The 17,404-nt window shown below is 39.8% G+C and overlaps 1 protein-coding gene across 1 annotated transcript; it reads left to right on the forward strand.

The window, feature by feature from the left end:
- Positions 1–13,591: 13,591 nt before the first annotated feature.
- On the forward strand, positions 13,592–14,719 carry LOC147882159 (uncharacterized). Its single transcript, XM_087401524.1, has one exon. It carries the CDS (start codon positions 13,592–13,594, stop codon positions 14,717–14,719), a length of 1,128 nt encoding a protein of 375 aa, XP_087257650.1.
- The last annotated feature ends 2,685 nt before the right edge of the window (positions 14,720–17,404 follow it).

Consider the following 17,404-nt stretch of genomic DNA (forward strand, 5'->3'; position numbering starts at 1 on the left):
ATTGTGTTCTAAGGTTATTAATAACTCAAAGAAGGAGCTTGCTAGAGTATTACACCAAATATTCCATTACGTTATTTATTGTTTCCCTCCTCCTCGACTACCCTTTGCCACTTCATGTGTTGGGACACTCTGAAATAGCCATTAGCTTTCCCTTAAGTTGAATTTGTTTAGGATAAAGGCAAACTAACTTCCTCCTTATTTTTTAGATTTGCAAATGTGCACTTTGGCTTCTTCTTACAAGTAGTGAAGCACTTAAGCACCATCCTAGCCTTGAGAAAGCTTCTCAAGGCACGTTTGCTCCCTCCCAACATGCCTCTCCCCCCCCCTTCTCTCTCTCTCTCTCTCTCTCTCTCTCTCTCTCTCTCTTTGTAGCTGCTTGGTCTATTTATTGGTTATGTGTTCTTGGTTCTTGGTTTTTGTTTTGTGGGCTTGTTTGTATGAGGGTAGCATTTGCTTTTGTATTTTTCTATTGTTTGTGTGTTAGGTGTGTCAAAATTTTTTGGCTTTCCTTTCACTACATGCACATTTTATGTTTGATTAGCATCCTCTTAGCATCCTTGTGAGTTGGTGTTTTTGTGGTTGCCTATGTGGGTTTTTAAAGGGTGCATGACACACATGTTTATTACTCCTCTAGTGTATCTTTTCAAGACCTCAAGGAATTTGTATTCATATTACTTATGCTCTTAGACTTTGTAAGGCTTGTTATACTCATCACTTGTGTTGTTGTTCCACTAAGCCATGAGTGCTTATCATGATCTTTTCTTGAGTGTTACATGGCCATGCTAAGTAGCCATTTGTTTCTTATTTTGTATTTTTATTACTTCTATCAAAGCACTTCTTCCCATGGCCTTAACAAGGCCTCTAAGCTTTGCAAACATTTCTTCTCTCTTAGCCAATTTCACACATTTACAAGGTAGGAATTCATCTTCCTTCAAAGTTTTAGGCTTTGAAGCTTTACACTTGGCATCAAGCTATCTCATAATCTGTGGTCTTATTCAATACTTTAGCTGGGCTGCTATTGTAGTGGACTGGTTGCCTTTTCATTTTTTGGTGCAATACTATTAAGTATTCTCTACAGTACTACTAAGTATTTTTTATTTTTGTGCTTTGCATAATGTTGCTTCTTTAGATTCTCTATGCCTGTTTTGTGCATGTCCTTGATGCTACCAGGACCAAATGGGAACCGAAGAGCCGGAAGTGTATTTTCTTGTGCTATGAATTCCTAGTTATGCCTTTTGGGCTAACTAATGCTCCACCTACTTTTAGTAGAATGATGAACCGAATCTTTCTTAAACACCAAGATTGTGTGGTAGTATTTTTCGATGATATTCTAGTGTTTAGCAAAGACATAAAGGAGCATAAGGAACATCTAAAGCTAGTCTTTAAACTCTTGAAAGAAAATCAATTGTACATAAATCCTAAAAAGAGTAGTTTCTTTCAAGATCAAATTGGGTCACATAGTATCTACCGATGGGATTCGAGTAGATCCAAAGAAGATCGAATGCATAGTCACATGGCCTAAACCCCGAGATATACATGAATTAAGATCATTCTTGGGATTGTGTAGCTTTTATAGAAAGTTTGTTAAGAATTTCACATACATTGCACATCCATTGACATACCTTCTTAGAAAAGCTAAGCATGATTTCTTATGGACCGAGTGCCAAGACAAATCATTTATAGCTTTGAAAGAAACTTTCATGCAATCTCTTGTGTTGCAACTACCCGATTTCTCTAGACCATTCTTTGTAGTTGTAACAGATGCTAGTGGATATATGGAATTGGAGCCGTGCTTATGGATGGACATCCTATAGCATATGAGAGTTGAAAATTAAAACCAGCAGAATGCAATTATAGTACATATGATAAAGAATTAACCATTGTTGTGCATGCCTTACGAATGTGGAGACATTATTTGATGGGAGATGAGTTTCTTATCAAAACCAATTAGCAAAGTATCAAGCATTTGTTGACTTAGCTACTAATATTCGATAGGCACATCAAGTGGGCGTCATTTATACAGACCTTTTAGCCCATGATTCATTGTCAACTTGGAAAAGAAAATGTAGTTGTTGATGCTCTTAGCAGAAAGCCAAGTATTAATCACATCGCTACTGTAGAGACCTAGCCTTTCGAAGGAATGAAGAATTCTTACCAAGAGGATACAGACTTTTTCGATATATGGAACAAATTATAAAATAATAACTAGAATTCCATGTTGGACTATTCATGCAATGATGGATACCTCTTTTATCAAAAGAAATTATGCATCACTCGACCCTTTAGACAAATTGAATGGAAGAAATGCACCAATCACCATTTATGGGACATAGGGGAGTGACTGCCACTTTACAAGTGATAGCAAGAGAATTTCATTGGCCTACTATAAGAAAGGATGTGGCTAAGTTTGTAGACAAATGCATCACTTGCTAGAAGATCAAGAGTTATAAAGGAAAGACTCCTAGATTGCTAATGCCTTTGCCTATTCCCATGCAACCCTAGGAACAAATATCCATGGATTTCATAATAGGTTTTCCTAGTACAATGAATCAAAATGATATGATAGTAGATCACTTTAGTAAGCAAGCTTATTTCATCCCATGCAAGAAGACTTTAGCAACTCAGCAAGCTGCACATATATTCATTAAGCATATGCTTTGTTCATCACAGCTTGCTAAAGATTATAGTGTTTGATCGAGATTCAAAGTTTTGTAGTAATTTTTGGACTACATTATTTCATAATCTAGGCGCTAAGTTAGATTTCTTATTGGCTTTTCATCTAGAATCGAATGGACAAACTGAAGTCGCAAATAGTACTATTCTGGACATGCTTAGAGCTTATGTGGAAAGTTAACCAAAGACTTGGGACAAATATCTTCAGCTCTTATAGTTTGCTTGTAATAATACTTCTCATTCTGCAATTGGAAGAGCACCCTTTAAGATCATCTATGGGAAGGTTTTACCTATTCCTATCACATGATTGACCCATAGAGTGGAGGCAACAGATGCATTTACCCATGACTATGAAAATATTCTCAAAGAGGTTCGATAAGCCATTGCAATCACTCAAGAGAAGTACACAAAACAAGCTAATAAGAAACGAAAACACATGCTTTTTAAAGAAGGTAATTATGTACTTCTTTAGATTGAGAAAAGAAGATTGAAGAGCATTGAGAAATGGCCAGTAATCAAGATGTTCCCTTGTTTTTATGGGCCTTTCACGGTGATTCATAAAATCAATGATCTAGCTTATAGGCTTGAATTACCTGATAATTGGAAAATACATAATGCTTTTCATAGTAGCCTCTTAAAGCCCTTTAAAGGACCCTTACCTATACATCCTGTTATGAAGAGGCTCCATTTTTTTTTCAAGAAAATTACTTCATTAAGTATGAATGAAAACTGCGAGAGCAAGCTCAAATGCAGGAGTACATCATGCAATGCATGAAAAAAAAATATCTCAAAGTGAGCTAATAAAGAACCAATGTGGAGGCTGAAAGTGCCATCTCAACCCTGAAGGAAACTCAGAGAAGAAAGGAGATCCCCTCCAAACTCTGAAAAAAGTAACTCTCCTGGCAGTGGCTGCTCTGGAGGATCCCTCCATGCTCACCCAAATGGCCATCGGAGTGTGTACTGTGTTAGTCGAAATACTGGCCATAGTCTGGGAAGGGTGAATTTGGATAACCTCCATTGCCTCTGTACACCTGGCTCTCCAAATACACCAAGCTACAATGCTAGCCAAAATCTCCCAAGACATGTCTACTGAGGCATGAGCAGCTCTAAAAGGAGTGTGGGGAACATCCTGGAGGGAATAAGCAATCCACTTTGGTGGAATGGTTGCCTCTATCTACTGTATCCTGAGTGCACTCCCTCTGAGGTGGCAACTGATAAAATACTACGATCCTCTGGAAGCCTCATAAATGCCTGCCAAGTGTTGAAGAGGCTCCATTGATTGTTGATGAAGAAGAAATACTAGTTATAGTGAATGCATTATTGATCATCAACAAACCTTGACCTGAAAAGGAAATGTCTATACTAAATATTTGCTCAAATTTAAGAATCATTCGAGAGATGATGCTCAGTGGATGCTTGAGCGGGTTCTTTTGAACTTTTCCAAACCTCATCAGTTCCTATAATCAAACACGCAACTGAGGTCAGTTGCAATCCAAGCAAGAGGGATGTTACGAAAATTATATTTTTGATATATCTTGCTTTGGACATTATTATTTTAGTCGTGTGACTATGGCAAAGTACTCCATAGGAGCATACGATGCGGTGGGGGTCCTAGTGGATACTTTGTGTGGTTAGTTGGGGATGCCTAACTAGCTTGTGTTTTGGCATGCTAGATGGTCAGTATTGTGGGTGATTCCATGTTAATACTGATGTCGCTAGTGTTAGGATCGGTTGATTTGGTGATTCATTTAATCGATTGTTAATAACTAATGTAATTGGCGGCTTGAGTACACGTGACGAAACTCATAGTAAGGATTGGAGCTACTGCGAGGGTACCAATCGAGGTGTCACATAGTGCATCATTTATGGCCATGGGCCAATTTTGTATGTCTTCATTATTGCAAGTTTGAGCAATATATTTTGGAATGGACATAATTCAAATTTGGGCCCAAAGATGGCTATGTAAAGAAAATTGTTCATTTTGGAAGAGAGGGATAATTTTGGCTGTTGGTGCTTTTATGAAATATCATAAATACTCTAGATGAGGAAGCGTGAGCCACTCATCTAGGGGGGGAGATTGAACTCAGTCTACTGTCACTTTCATCGTGTGATTTGTGTTCTCCTTCTCCAATTGATTAAGTGGTGAATTTTGTGTGGAAAGATCTTCTTTGGTTTCGGTGGTAGTTGAGTTTAATGCTAGCTCTTGTATAATTCGTCATGAAGAGTCTAATCAGATAGTTGCCAAAGGTCTCTGACATCAGTCATTGTATCTCTTCACTGACACAACGAAAATTAAAAATGTTGTACTACTAGCCACTAGTGATAGCAACATTGATATTTGGCATAAGTATCTCAAAAATATCAAACTCCTGCACTCTCGAGGTCTCAAGTGTGAGGCCTCTCTATCCCAGATCACCCATGATTGGGAACTTGTGAAGCCTGTGTACTTGGTAAATAGACTAGATGCTCCTTCTTGCATCCAATAATAGGAGCCATAAAGCTCCTTGCTTGAGTACACTCTGATCTCTGTGGTCCTAGGCCTGTGCCCTCCAAAGGTGGAAGCAAGTCTACATGACGTTCGTAGATGATGCCAGTCGATGGATTGAGGTGTATCTTCTCAAGTATAAATCATAAGATTTTGAGTGTTTCAAACACTATAGAAAGATGGTTGAGCTATAAACAGGCAAGAGACTCAAAGTATTTTGATCAGATAATGGGGGTGAGTATTTAAGTCATCCTTTTTGTACCTTTTGTCAACAAGAAGGTATCATAAGAGAAATCACCATCTCGTATACTCCTCAATTCAATGGTGTAGTAGAAAGGAAGCATCGGACATCAAATGGCTCAGCTCGCACCATGCTCATTGAGAGCAATTTGGACTCATCCTTCTGGGCCGGTGCCGTCCACACTGCCATATATGTGCAAAATTGGCTTCCCTCTTTTGCATTGCCGAAGTCTACATCCTATGAACAATGGAACGCTATGAAGCCCAGTGTCTCTTACTTACTTTAAGGTCCCATGCTTTTTCTAAGGCTCCTACAGTGCATTGTGAAAAATTTGATCCACGAAGTGTTCGAACAATTTTTATTGACTATCTTCCTGATCAATGTGGTTACAAATTATGGGATCCCATTCATCACTGCATGCCTTTTAGCACTGATGTGATATTCCATGAATAGATTTTTTCGGGTGTAATTGATCAACCGGTGGATCCTTCCACTTTGGGTCTCTTGGAGCAAGATCCTCTCGAACAAGCTTTGCCTGCCACACATGAACTCAGAGATATTCAAATAATTAATCCTCGGCTTCATGAACAGCTTACTGTTGTTGAGCATGATGAGCACCTCCTTTGACCTTGTCTTCCTCATCTTTTTCCACTGATCTTGGCTCCTCTTCCATCAATTCAATGCCCAAAATCCTCTTGAAAATACCTCTCTTCCTGTCATTGCTTCAGATGATCCTTCTTTTGATGACATTTATCATGATTATGAAGACCCTCTTGCTCTCACTGAGTCAGATAGGCACATCTTGCCACCACGATCTCGTAAACCATCTCTGAAGGTGGTGGAGAGTGCTCAACTTCACTATGTAGCGGCTTGTAGCTGACTATCTTGGATTCAAGCTCAAGCTTATTTTCAAATTGATTAGGGTCCCAGTTGTTGTTTTCCACAGGTAGGTGTTGTTTTCTTGTGAATGGTACTACTGTCAATTGGATCAACAAACACTAACGGGTTGTTGCCCTCTCCTCAACCGAAGTAGAGTACATTGCATCTTCCACTGCCTCTCGAGAAATCATTTGCCTCTGGTGCCTCCTCAAAGATATCTACTATCTAGATCCTAATGTACCCACCATGTGATAATCAAGGTGTCATCACTCTCACCAAGAATCCGATTCTTCATTCCAGGACCAAGCACTTCGCACTCTATTAACATTTCATTCAGGATCTTGTCAAAGATGGATGTCTTGAAGTCTTGTATCTATCCACTGAAGACATGCATGCAGACATCTTCAGTCTCTTCTAGCATTCAAATGGGGGTTTCACCCTTGCGTGGAAATAGGTAGTTAATGGGGTGTTGCCCAAAGATCAGAGGGTGTACATGCAATAGCAGGCTGGTTATGTGCGCACGGGACAGGAAGACCAGGTATGTCTTCTATTGAAAGCATGTACGGGCTCAAGCAATTCCCACATGTCTGGTACTAGAGGCTCAACAAATTTCTCCTTGAAATGGATTTCCATCGAACCAGATCAGACTGCAGCATTTATATCAAATGCTCCAAAGGCTCTCCTTTTGTATTCTTTGCCTTTACATCGATGATCTACTCTTGGTGTGCAACCATCTAGATTTCCTTCTACTAATCAAGACACAGATCTCACTCGAATTCACTATGATAGACAATTATGGACTCGTCGAATACTGCCTCGGGATTCAAATTCTAAGACATCTACATACCAGCTCAATTAAACTCTCACGAGTCACAACAACATTATATCATCAACATTCTCAAACACTTTCAAATGATGCAAGCTCAGCCAGTTTCCACGCCCATGGAAGCGAATCTGAAGTTGTCAAGTTCGATGAGCCCTCATGATCCCTCCGGCTCCGTGATGCAAAAGATACCGTATTGTGAGGCGGTGGGTTCCATACGCTACCTAGTCACTTGTACTAGACTTGACTTAGCATTTTGTGCCTCGCAGGTCTCACAACATATGCAAAATCTAGGAATGATCCATTGGAATGCTGTCAAACGAATATTTAGATATCTCCTCACGAGTCTCTACACATATAGTCTCGGCATAACAGAGACCAATCTAATCGGCTGGTGTGATGTTGATTGGGGCAGTGATTTGGATACTCACAAGTCCACTACAGGATTTGTGTTTCAAATGGTGGCTAGCCCAATAACCTCGTATTCGATGAAGAAACCAATGGTTGCTATCTCGACTGCAGAAGCAGAGTACTTGGCTGTAGTAGTAGCACTTTTGAATGAGCTATGGATCAAAGGAATTGGGATTCCCGTTCAAGATCCCCTTCATCATTCATAGTGACAATCAATTGTGCATTGCTATCTCCAACAATACAATGCATAATGATCGTACGAAGTATGTGGACCTAAAATTTCACTTTATTAAGGACTTTGTTGAAAAGGAGTAGGTAAGTGTGTAACGTGGAACTCAAATACACTCCATCCAAATCCATGATAGCAGATGTCCTAACGATAGTGCTCCCATCTCCTTAGCACTCAGAGTGTAGGAAATCTATTGGCCTCACTAGCTCCTAGATGCTTTCGCGTCTACACAAGGGGGTATTGGAAATACGTTTCTGTTTCAACTGCCAATCACCGACGTCTTCTAATGTCTATGTATTCACCATTTCCCTTCAATAATGCAAGCATCCACTCTAAAACTTCTTTTGCTTCATTCTTATGCATGCATGCTCCTCTCTCTCTTCTCGATTCTTCGTTCAATATATAGATGATAGTATACTTTGCGAATAGAAGTATTAGCTGTATACTTTGCAAATAGAAATATTAGCAGGTTTGGGACCAAGGCATAGAGGATATAGTTTGTCGAAGGCGACCTCAGCAACAACAAGACCTAACTAACTAGTGCTTTGATAGACATGAAAAGTAGGGAGGAGGTTGAGTAGAAAGAACCGGATTTCCATACTTCATTGAAGGTATCTTGACATGGAGCGTAATCAACGACTTTCGCATGCTACTTTGGTTTAATATACAAAACTAGGGTGCGTTGTGTGTACAACTTACACAATGATGATATGTATGGCATGTGTGCATAACATCCATACAATTTTATGCATGTGTGGCATGAGGTGCACGATCTGATGGCATGTGTTGCATGTGTGCACCGTCCATCTGTGATTCATTGATTTTGTGTCACTGAAATACTAAAAGGTTGAATAATTGTGGTGATGAATTCCAAGTTTATTTTATGCTTGAAGTACTTCATTATTATTGATTTTGTGAATTCAAGGGAAGAATAATTGATCGGGTGATAGCATTTAGCGAGCATGATTTGCAACATTTTGGACACATAGGCGCAACTCCTAGTGGATGCTTCGTGTGGTTCAGTTGGGGATGTATAGCTAGCCTGTGTTTTGCCATGCTAGATGATGATGGAACTAATGATAAGGATTGGAGCTAGTGTGAAGTACTGATTGAGGTATTGCATGGTGCATGCTATATGGCCATGAGCCAATGTTGTAAAAATAATGAATACTAAGCCATGGGCTATTAGTGGATGAGGTCATATTAAGCCTTGTGATATTTTGAGCTAGTGAAGCTATGTTGCAAAATTTCTCCAATGGTGGACAAGTTATGCTTCTGAATGTACTATTATTGGCTCTTGTTTTTTTGGGAAGATGCAATTTTAAATACTCTAGATGGGAAGCAAGAGCCACCATCTAGAGGGGGTAGATTGGACCCCATGCGGCATCGCTCTTCTCTCTTATTCCCCATTCCCTTTTCATTTGTTCATGTTTTCTTTGTTCCTTTGATCATGATTTTTACGGTTTCATAAATTTGTAGATATGGTTAATCTCTATTTTTGTTTCAGTTGGCTATTTTTATTTCATGGTATTAGAACCTATTACAATCTAGCCTATATGTGGGAGGAGAGCGACATGATTTTTGCCAATTCGATGAGACATAATGTTCTTACAGATTGTTTTGACCACTTGATTGTTAGGTGTTGATTTTGTATGCAAAAGCTATCAAAGATGCTTCGAAATTAATGTTGCAATTGTGATTGACGATAGCCACCCATGTAGGCTTGTTTAAATGGTATGCGCCGGTTATTTTGAGTGGTTGGATCACTATATTCCAACTTGAGGTAAGAAAGTTATGGTTTTTTCTTTCATTACCTACTATCAATGAATTTGTAGAAGCAGAGGAAGATGAAGAGCCACGACTAGAGATGGCTTAATCTTAGGGCATGAGGACAAAAAATGTTCATATTTTTATAGAATGAATGACATTTGAAGTAAAAGTAGCATCATGTGATTCCAAGCATGGAAGTCGTATGAAAATCGCAATAGGAATATCACCTCCTAGGCAAAAGACCAAGGCTATTTAATTTGGAAGAAAGCTATAGGAGTAAATCAAGAATCGAGAGATGCACATGATGCAAGGACAAATAGATGCACTATATGCATGTTATTGCTTTGACAAAATTAGCAATTCCTCTTGTCAGCTTAGTAGACACAATCAAGCATACAATCATGGTGACCAGATGATCAAGGCATCTCTAGATACATCTTCGATCCTTCTTCTTTCTCTTTACTTAACTGATTTTCTTAAGTTGCATATTATGTCATTATGAGAGAAACTCTGCAAGGAATTTCTTTTGAATCATAAAGTTTGCAGACCAATGGTTGAATGTAAAGCAAAAGATAGTTGATTAGGGCTCAGCCAAGTAAAGAATTATTTAGAAGAACACATGATATATGTATCTTTTTTTCATATTTTTGTTTTTCCATACGTTTATTTTTCGTCCTCTCATGGAAATACTCATATGGAGTCAAAAAGAAAAGAAAAAGAGAAAAAACAATGGCAACTTAAGGGAATAATTGAATTTGATGAAGAGTGATAGATCATACTAAAATATCATGAAAAGAAGAATAAAATATAATAGCCTATACAAGATCTAGGATAATATTTTTTATGATTGAATAGTAATGATTATGTGCATTGATAAGGATGATAAGACATATATCATGCGGTATCCTCATAGCTTGTTTGAGTAGATGCCAATATGGAAATCCTAGCTTAATTGTTGTAGATAACAAAAATTATTATGCTGTGATAAGTACTACTGATATGCTTTGATGAGGCGTAAGTACTACTGATATGCTTTGATGAGGCGTTCTACTGAACTGAATTGAATTGGAAAAAATGAAAGAAAGGAAAAGAATTTGACATTTTTGCTAAGCCAGAATGAAAACATGAATGTGCACTATGTTAAGCTTTTAGAATTGATAATGTCTTTGTGATATCGCATTTATGGATATTTTAAAAAATAGTTGCTTATGCTAGAAATATCTTGTATGTATTTTTCAATCTGTACAAGAAAATAATGTGAAATCATTACTAGCTACCAAGTTAATGTAAAAACTTTGAAGTGTGACTAGACAATGAGATATATATACTCTTCTGCCAACCACATAACAGTAGGTGATACTTACTGCTCCTTGCATCATAACCTATAAGCATTCTATTTTTTCTTATTTCTCAATGTCATATTGGTATGGGATGGTAGAGATATTAAAGAATATGACAAATACAAAGCTTGGACTTGTATCAAAGTTAACATGAGTAATGAATGGATGGGGTATAATACTCTCTAATTGGTACAAGACATGAATAATTATCCCTTATACATTCTGAATTGACTAAATTCATTATCTCTTGGTTAACGAGCTATCTGTAAGCACACAAGCGAACAAGGGTAGAAAGAGAGTTTTATTTGCTGAAGGTGACCTAGTCATGTTATGTATTGAGAAGCATCAACTCAAGAGTATTTAGGAGACACATCCTAATTTCAAGAATTACCCTATCGTGGATGTGTGGATGCCCGAGTGATATTTTTTCTAGTACCCTAATTTATTGACTACCTTTATGTTGTGCAATTGAGGGCAATTGTGATTTCAAGCAGGAGGGATGTTATGACAATTGGAATTATCCCATTATTTTAACCCTTCAGTATTTAGTTCAGTGTGCTCTAGCATTTTTTGTCGCACAGCATGCATTTCTACTCATTGTTAGTATGAGTGTGTGGCATTGTGTGAACCACTTATGTGATGAGTTCCAAAACTATGTGACCATAGACCAACTCCTTAAGGAGTTCCTTCTACTAGATGATCACTAGTTTGATACAAAGTACATGCTTTGTTGTTGTCAATTTCATTCGTTGATGCTCTGATGACACAACACGTTTGAGACTCATCTCTTCTCCTCCAACCTGGCAATCTTGGCCTCCAAATCACCATGCTTCTTTGCAAACTCCATAGCCTGCACTACAAAGTGCGGCCAATAGAATTTGAGTCAAGAAGTTCCACGATCTCAGTGAGGTACTTTCCTTGGCTATTGTAATATCATAGATTTTTGCAAAATTGATCACACCCTGAAGGTTCTTATTGTAGAGGACTTTGCAAAAAACTACCCGATTGTTCTTCAAGGCATCCCAAAGATGTGGAGGGATCAAGTGTTGGAAAATACCAAAGTTAGGAAGCAATCCTTGATGTCCCCATTGAAAGGGAAGGGAAGGCTATAATAGTGAAAAGAGACCCACAAGGGCACCCAAAGTCCTTTTTGAAGTATAGGGAAGGGAGAAGTTGGCTAGGGCAAGCAGGGAAATAGTAGAACCTATAGCAAGCCGTGGTGAGCCTACAACTCAAACCTTCTAGGCTAGTCTAGAGAATCCTGTTAGTCAGAAGCCTATTAGTAGGGAGACAAAGTCTCAGAAGAATGTAGACAAAAGTGTTGAATAGATGAACATCATGTAAAACAATTATTGGAATAAAGCAATCACTTATTTGGCTCACACCAATACGTTGAACATTGTTTAGTTTTAATACTTGAAGGGTGTATTATTACACCAAGAAGGTCCAAGTGAACAAGTCATACTCGATGTTCTTAAGAACATAATTAGTCTATGAAATTGGATGCTCAACTATTTGATAGATCATAGAAAGTATATATTCATAGGAAGTATTTGGTTACTTTAACATATTTTGGTTTTAAAAGATAGGTTAATCATAGCATTATTCAAAGCAAGTAAATTTTTTCTTCTTGATCATAGCATTATTCATAGCAAGGATTTAGTTAATCATAGAAAGTGTAGTAGTGGTAGCACGTATTAGATTATTTCAAGAAATGTTTGTATTGAAAGATAGCTTTAAAATCCATAGAAGCACAATGTTCATCATTTTTTTACTTTTCTTTGAACGGCAAATTTTGAAATTGGACTTCACACAAGTCCGAAAATGTTGAGTAGTGTATCCTTAATGCCTCGAGGGTTTGACTCCATCGAAGTTCAATGCTAATGTGCTAAGCTTAAGTTATGCGAACACTAATCTTAAAGGGTTTCATGGTTATTCTAGATATAAGAGCCTAAGGATGCATGCACTTTGGGGTCCTACAAAGAGGTAAGTGCTATTAAGAGGTGTTTTCTTTCGCTCTCGTAGGGTTTACACTTCTAGGGTCTACAATCTCTATGTATGTGTATAGAGAAAAGAAAACAACTTCATGCTTTATCATCAACTACATATAAAATATACTTTTGGATTTATGTTTGTAGGACTTTAGTTTGTATATTTTTCCATAAATTTAAGACCGTAGACCCAGAATTATGAGGATGAAGGAGCCTTTAAAAAAGGCATTTTCTCATCATAACTAAATTCAAAAGTCTCGTTTTTTAGCAAGAGAGACTTTTGCTTATATTTCAACAAAGAGCACCATGGGGTAGCTTGGTGGCAACGTATGAGCAATGTATCTACCATGTATGGACATTTGAGAGGATGACACTTGAGTGAATTTGAAAGGACGACAACTATTGATCTTGCTTGGGAATGTGTGACATCTTAAGGCAAAGATCAAGATCATGAGGGTAAGGCTGGAGATCTCTTCAAGCTCCAAAATGAAGGTATTGAGAGAGGCACTCACTATCCACCCACCTTCATTTTCCAAGCATTCCTCAAAGCCTCAACTCTAAAGCATTCCCTTGAAAATACATGCAGCCTCCAACCATGATGGAAGAGTGAGAGTTTTACGCAGGAAGGTGTAAACTTTGAACTGAGGAACCAAGAGACCGGAAGAGGAATATGAAAAGAACTGAAGGTGGAACGGAGCCATTGTGCTACAAATTAAGCAAGGAACCATTCGTTTCACCTCGTAGAATCGATGGCGTCCACTTCTTTCTTCCTAGCCTTGCTTCCCTTCCTCTCACTGTCCTTTGCAGCTTCTACGATCGCCGTAGCCTCTGTAACACGCACTATCCCCCTCCTCTATCCTTCCCTCTACCCTGAAAGCTTCGCTTGGGACGATCGCCAAGGCCTCTTCATCTCAGGCTCCCTCTTCCATGGCGCCCTTTTCGCATTCTCTGACAATGGCACAGTCCACGAGTTCATCAAAGACGACGCCTATGCTGGCAAGGCCTGCACAATCGGCGTGGCCCTGGATACCTACAGACGACGCTTGTTTGTGGTGGTTAACAACGCCTTCAACAATCCCTCCTTGTTTGATGCCCTTGCTGCGTACGATGTGGATACGAAGGAACGGCTCTTTCTCGCCAAATTAGAGAAGGAAGGGATCAAGGCAGGGCCCAATGATGTCGCTTTGGATTCCTCCGGGAATGCTTATGTGACCGACGCGCAGAACGACTTTGTGTGGAAGGTGACAGCGGATGGAGATGTCTCGGTGTTTGTAGAGAGCCCGCTCTTCAAGTCACAGCCCATTGTTGCGGTGGATCCGCCAGCAGTTCGGTGCGGGCTGAACGGGCTAGTGGTAGCCGATAATCCGCAAGGCCCGGTTCTCTTAGTAGTGCAGACGAAATCAGGCAAATTGTTCAGGGTGGGGCTGGAAGACCGAAGCGTGGAGGTGGTGGAGATAGAGAAGCCTCTGGTAGCAGCAGATGGGATAGCCGTGAGGCGTGATGGGGTGCTGGTGGCTGTATCTACAGATGTGGTGTGGGCGGTAAAGAGCAGAGATGGGTGGAAAACTGCAGAAGTGATAGAGGAGGTGGTGCTGGACAGATCAAATAACGCGACAACGGTGGCGATGAGGGGAGATAAGGCGTACGTGATTCAAGCCCACTACCAGGATCTGAATGCGTGGGTGGAGCAAGGGGTGGGAGCGTTGCCAGGAGGCGAATTTCGGCGAGAGTTTGGGGTGCAAGAGGTTAAGCTCAGCGGGGACAAGGATGACAATCTACTGTGGCTGCTGCTGCTTCTTCTTCCTGCGGCCATTGCAATTATCTACGGTGTCTACGAGCTGCAGTTGCGTTCAAACGACCCCTCTCATCAAGACTGACTAGCCTCTACACAGTCCCCTTGTTTTTCCCCTAGCCTCTAAACAGTCAGTGTTGACTTCCCCCACTATACTTCATATTTGTGTTGAAATTTCACTTAGCAACAAAATCAAATACCATAAATAAGGTCAACTTGGCAAAAGAGATTTAAGAAACAAATATGCAGCTTTTATTAAACTTAGGGGAGCGTCAAGCCCCAATACATAGACCCAAAAACAAAATTTAGCGAGCTAACATGAGCAAACTACCCATGACCTACGAGATATCTATGAATATTAAAGAAGCTAATCATGGAATGAGCTTGAGCCCTTAGATTTTTTAATCGACAAATGTAAGCGGTTGGATGAAAATTAGTTACAATTGAGGCCACATCCCTTGCTCGTGTCATTCAATCTCCTATGTGGGTGTCACTTTGTGCTTTTTCTATTCGTCCGCGTCTGCATTAATGTTTGTGACACGCACTCAGACCTATATCTCCTTTCTGGTAGAGATTTAAAGGCATGCCTCTCCGAAGCGAGTGTGAATCGCCAGCAACAATAAGACATGTGCAAGTAAATCGGTTGTCAAACTTTGGACTTCCATTGTGATGATGTGGAGTAAAAACTTCGTTTTGAGAGAACTTCTCTTTGAGCCATAACGTCTAACTTCTAACTATTCTTTAAGGAAGAGTTTCCCACTGAAGCCTTGAGAAGAAGCCACATGTAGAGAGAGGAGGGGGATGGAATGGAGAGAGAGGAGAAATCACCCTCGTTGGCTTCAAGATCTGTAGCAAGCTCATGCACCTCGCCCTGCTACCCATAATGGATTCCGAGCGAGACTACGAGCTTCGAGGTGTCCTCACCCTGATGGGCCTCTTCATCTCCCTAGCCACTCCTCTCTTCCCCTCCATCTCCCCCTAGTTCCAATCCAGGCACTTTGCTCACAGTCCTTCTTTCTTAGCTCCCCAAAGTCCCGTCACCCTTTCCCTCTACGCTTGCTTCACTTGAACTTACCCAAGTTTATCCACAAAAGGTTCTGGAGAAATTACGAATGATGTCCCTCCTGTAACGTTGACAAAGTTCACTTCCTGCTTTACTTCCTACGTACCTCTCATTTCCATTCCTTCCATACATTTCTTTGTGCTTGGGCCAGTATCTTCGAAACCAAGATTGAACAAAAATGAGAGTTGTAACTGGATGTGACGAGAAACTTTGAAGCTTATGAGGAGTGCATTTCCTATGATTTGGTGATTTCTCATAATGATGCTTAGCAACGTTGTCGGTGGGTTCTTCCTTTGCACACACAACAAGCGCCCAACACCGAGCGATGATACATGGGCATGAACACGTTGCATGGACATCAAGCAACCAAAGCATGCAAATGTTGGTCATGGTGGTGAGCATTCGATAGCTCCATTGTCAAAGACTTCAAGCACCACAGTGTGATCTACTACTCCGAAAGAAGTAAGATAGCACATATCCTTAAGTCGTTGCAACCATATCAGTCATTCAAGGTCATCTTCCAGCACTAGGGAGCTCCCATTTTTTAGCCTTTGTTTGACACAGTTGCAGTGTCTCGATGAAATTAAAAATGCCACCACAACTTTCGTTCTTACTCCCCCTATAACAAGGCAAAGCACGAAGCAATAGAAGACAAAATCCTAGACTAGCAACTTTTGGTTGTGCTGTGCCAAAGAAGCTTCCACAGTTGTTGGATCTCTATTTGATGGTGATTTCTACAAAGCTTTCATCTACCAAGGGTGATTCCTCACAAGCTTCCATCTATACTTACTCCATTTGTCTCACCTTGCAAGCAAAGTTTATTGTCGACTCGCGGTTGTCTATAGTCACATGATTTTTGGGAGAAAACTGGAGACGTTGGGTTATACAGAAGGTCAATTTGTGGAAAATGTGTCCACGTTGAAAGGTGCGTGTACAGTTGTCCGCAAGTTGGTGGAGGTTCACAAAACTCAGAAGTACCAGATGTTGCTAAGATTTCTAACAAACATCAAAACTAATAGCAATGATATGAGCTACTAGTTTTAATTCACAAAACTCAGCAAGTACTAGATGTTGCTAAGATTTCTACCAAGCATCCAAACTGATAGCAATGAGATGAGCTAGGGGTTTTAATCTAGATTTGTAACGTGTTTTGCTATCATTTGCAGTGCTTGATGAAATATTTTGCCTATTTGGAGGTACTAAGATGAGATGAGATGATCCCTGGCGCATGGTATAGGACGTCAACTTGAGGCACGTTGGCAGATGGAAATAGAGATGAACCATAGAAAGTCGATGAGATCATTGAATTCTAGAAGCTCCAAATCCAGGCAAGTGATCTTGCTTTTGGATTTTCCATCTCCTCGTGCTTTTGTTGTTTTGGCAAAGCCTTCCTTGTCGCAAGCTTTTTTCATAGATGAACAGACAGAAAACCTCTCTCATAAGCAGTACTCCTCGAGAACACTACTACTATAGAGGATGCATTGCATCACTTCCAATCGTTGTGTCTATGCATTCTTATGATTCCTTTAGCTTTGGTGAAAGATATTCGGCGCTCACATTTAGAGGCCCATTAAAGATTATCTCCCAGTTCTGAGCTTCCCAATCCAAAGCTTTGTTGCATTGACCACCGGGATCGATTCAGTCTGAGTCTATTTGGTAGTTTGCTGAAATCATGTTATGCACAACGTATGCACATTGCAATCGTAG

The sequence above is a fragment of the Dipteris shenzhenensis genome, chromosome 30 (assembly GCF_047967505.1).
Source record: "Dipteris shenzhenensis isolate YYH24624 ecotype China chromosome 30, Dip_SZ_1.0, whole genome shotgun sequence".
Classification (NCBI taxonomy): Eukaryota; Viridiplantae; Streptophyta; class Polypodiopsida; order Gleicheniales; family Dipteridaceae; genus Dipteris; species Dipteris shenzhenensis.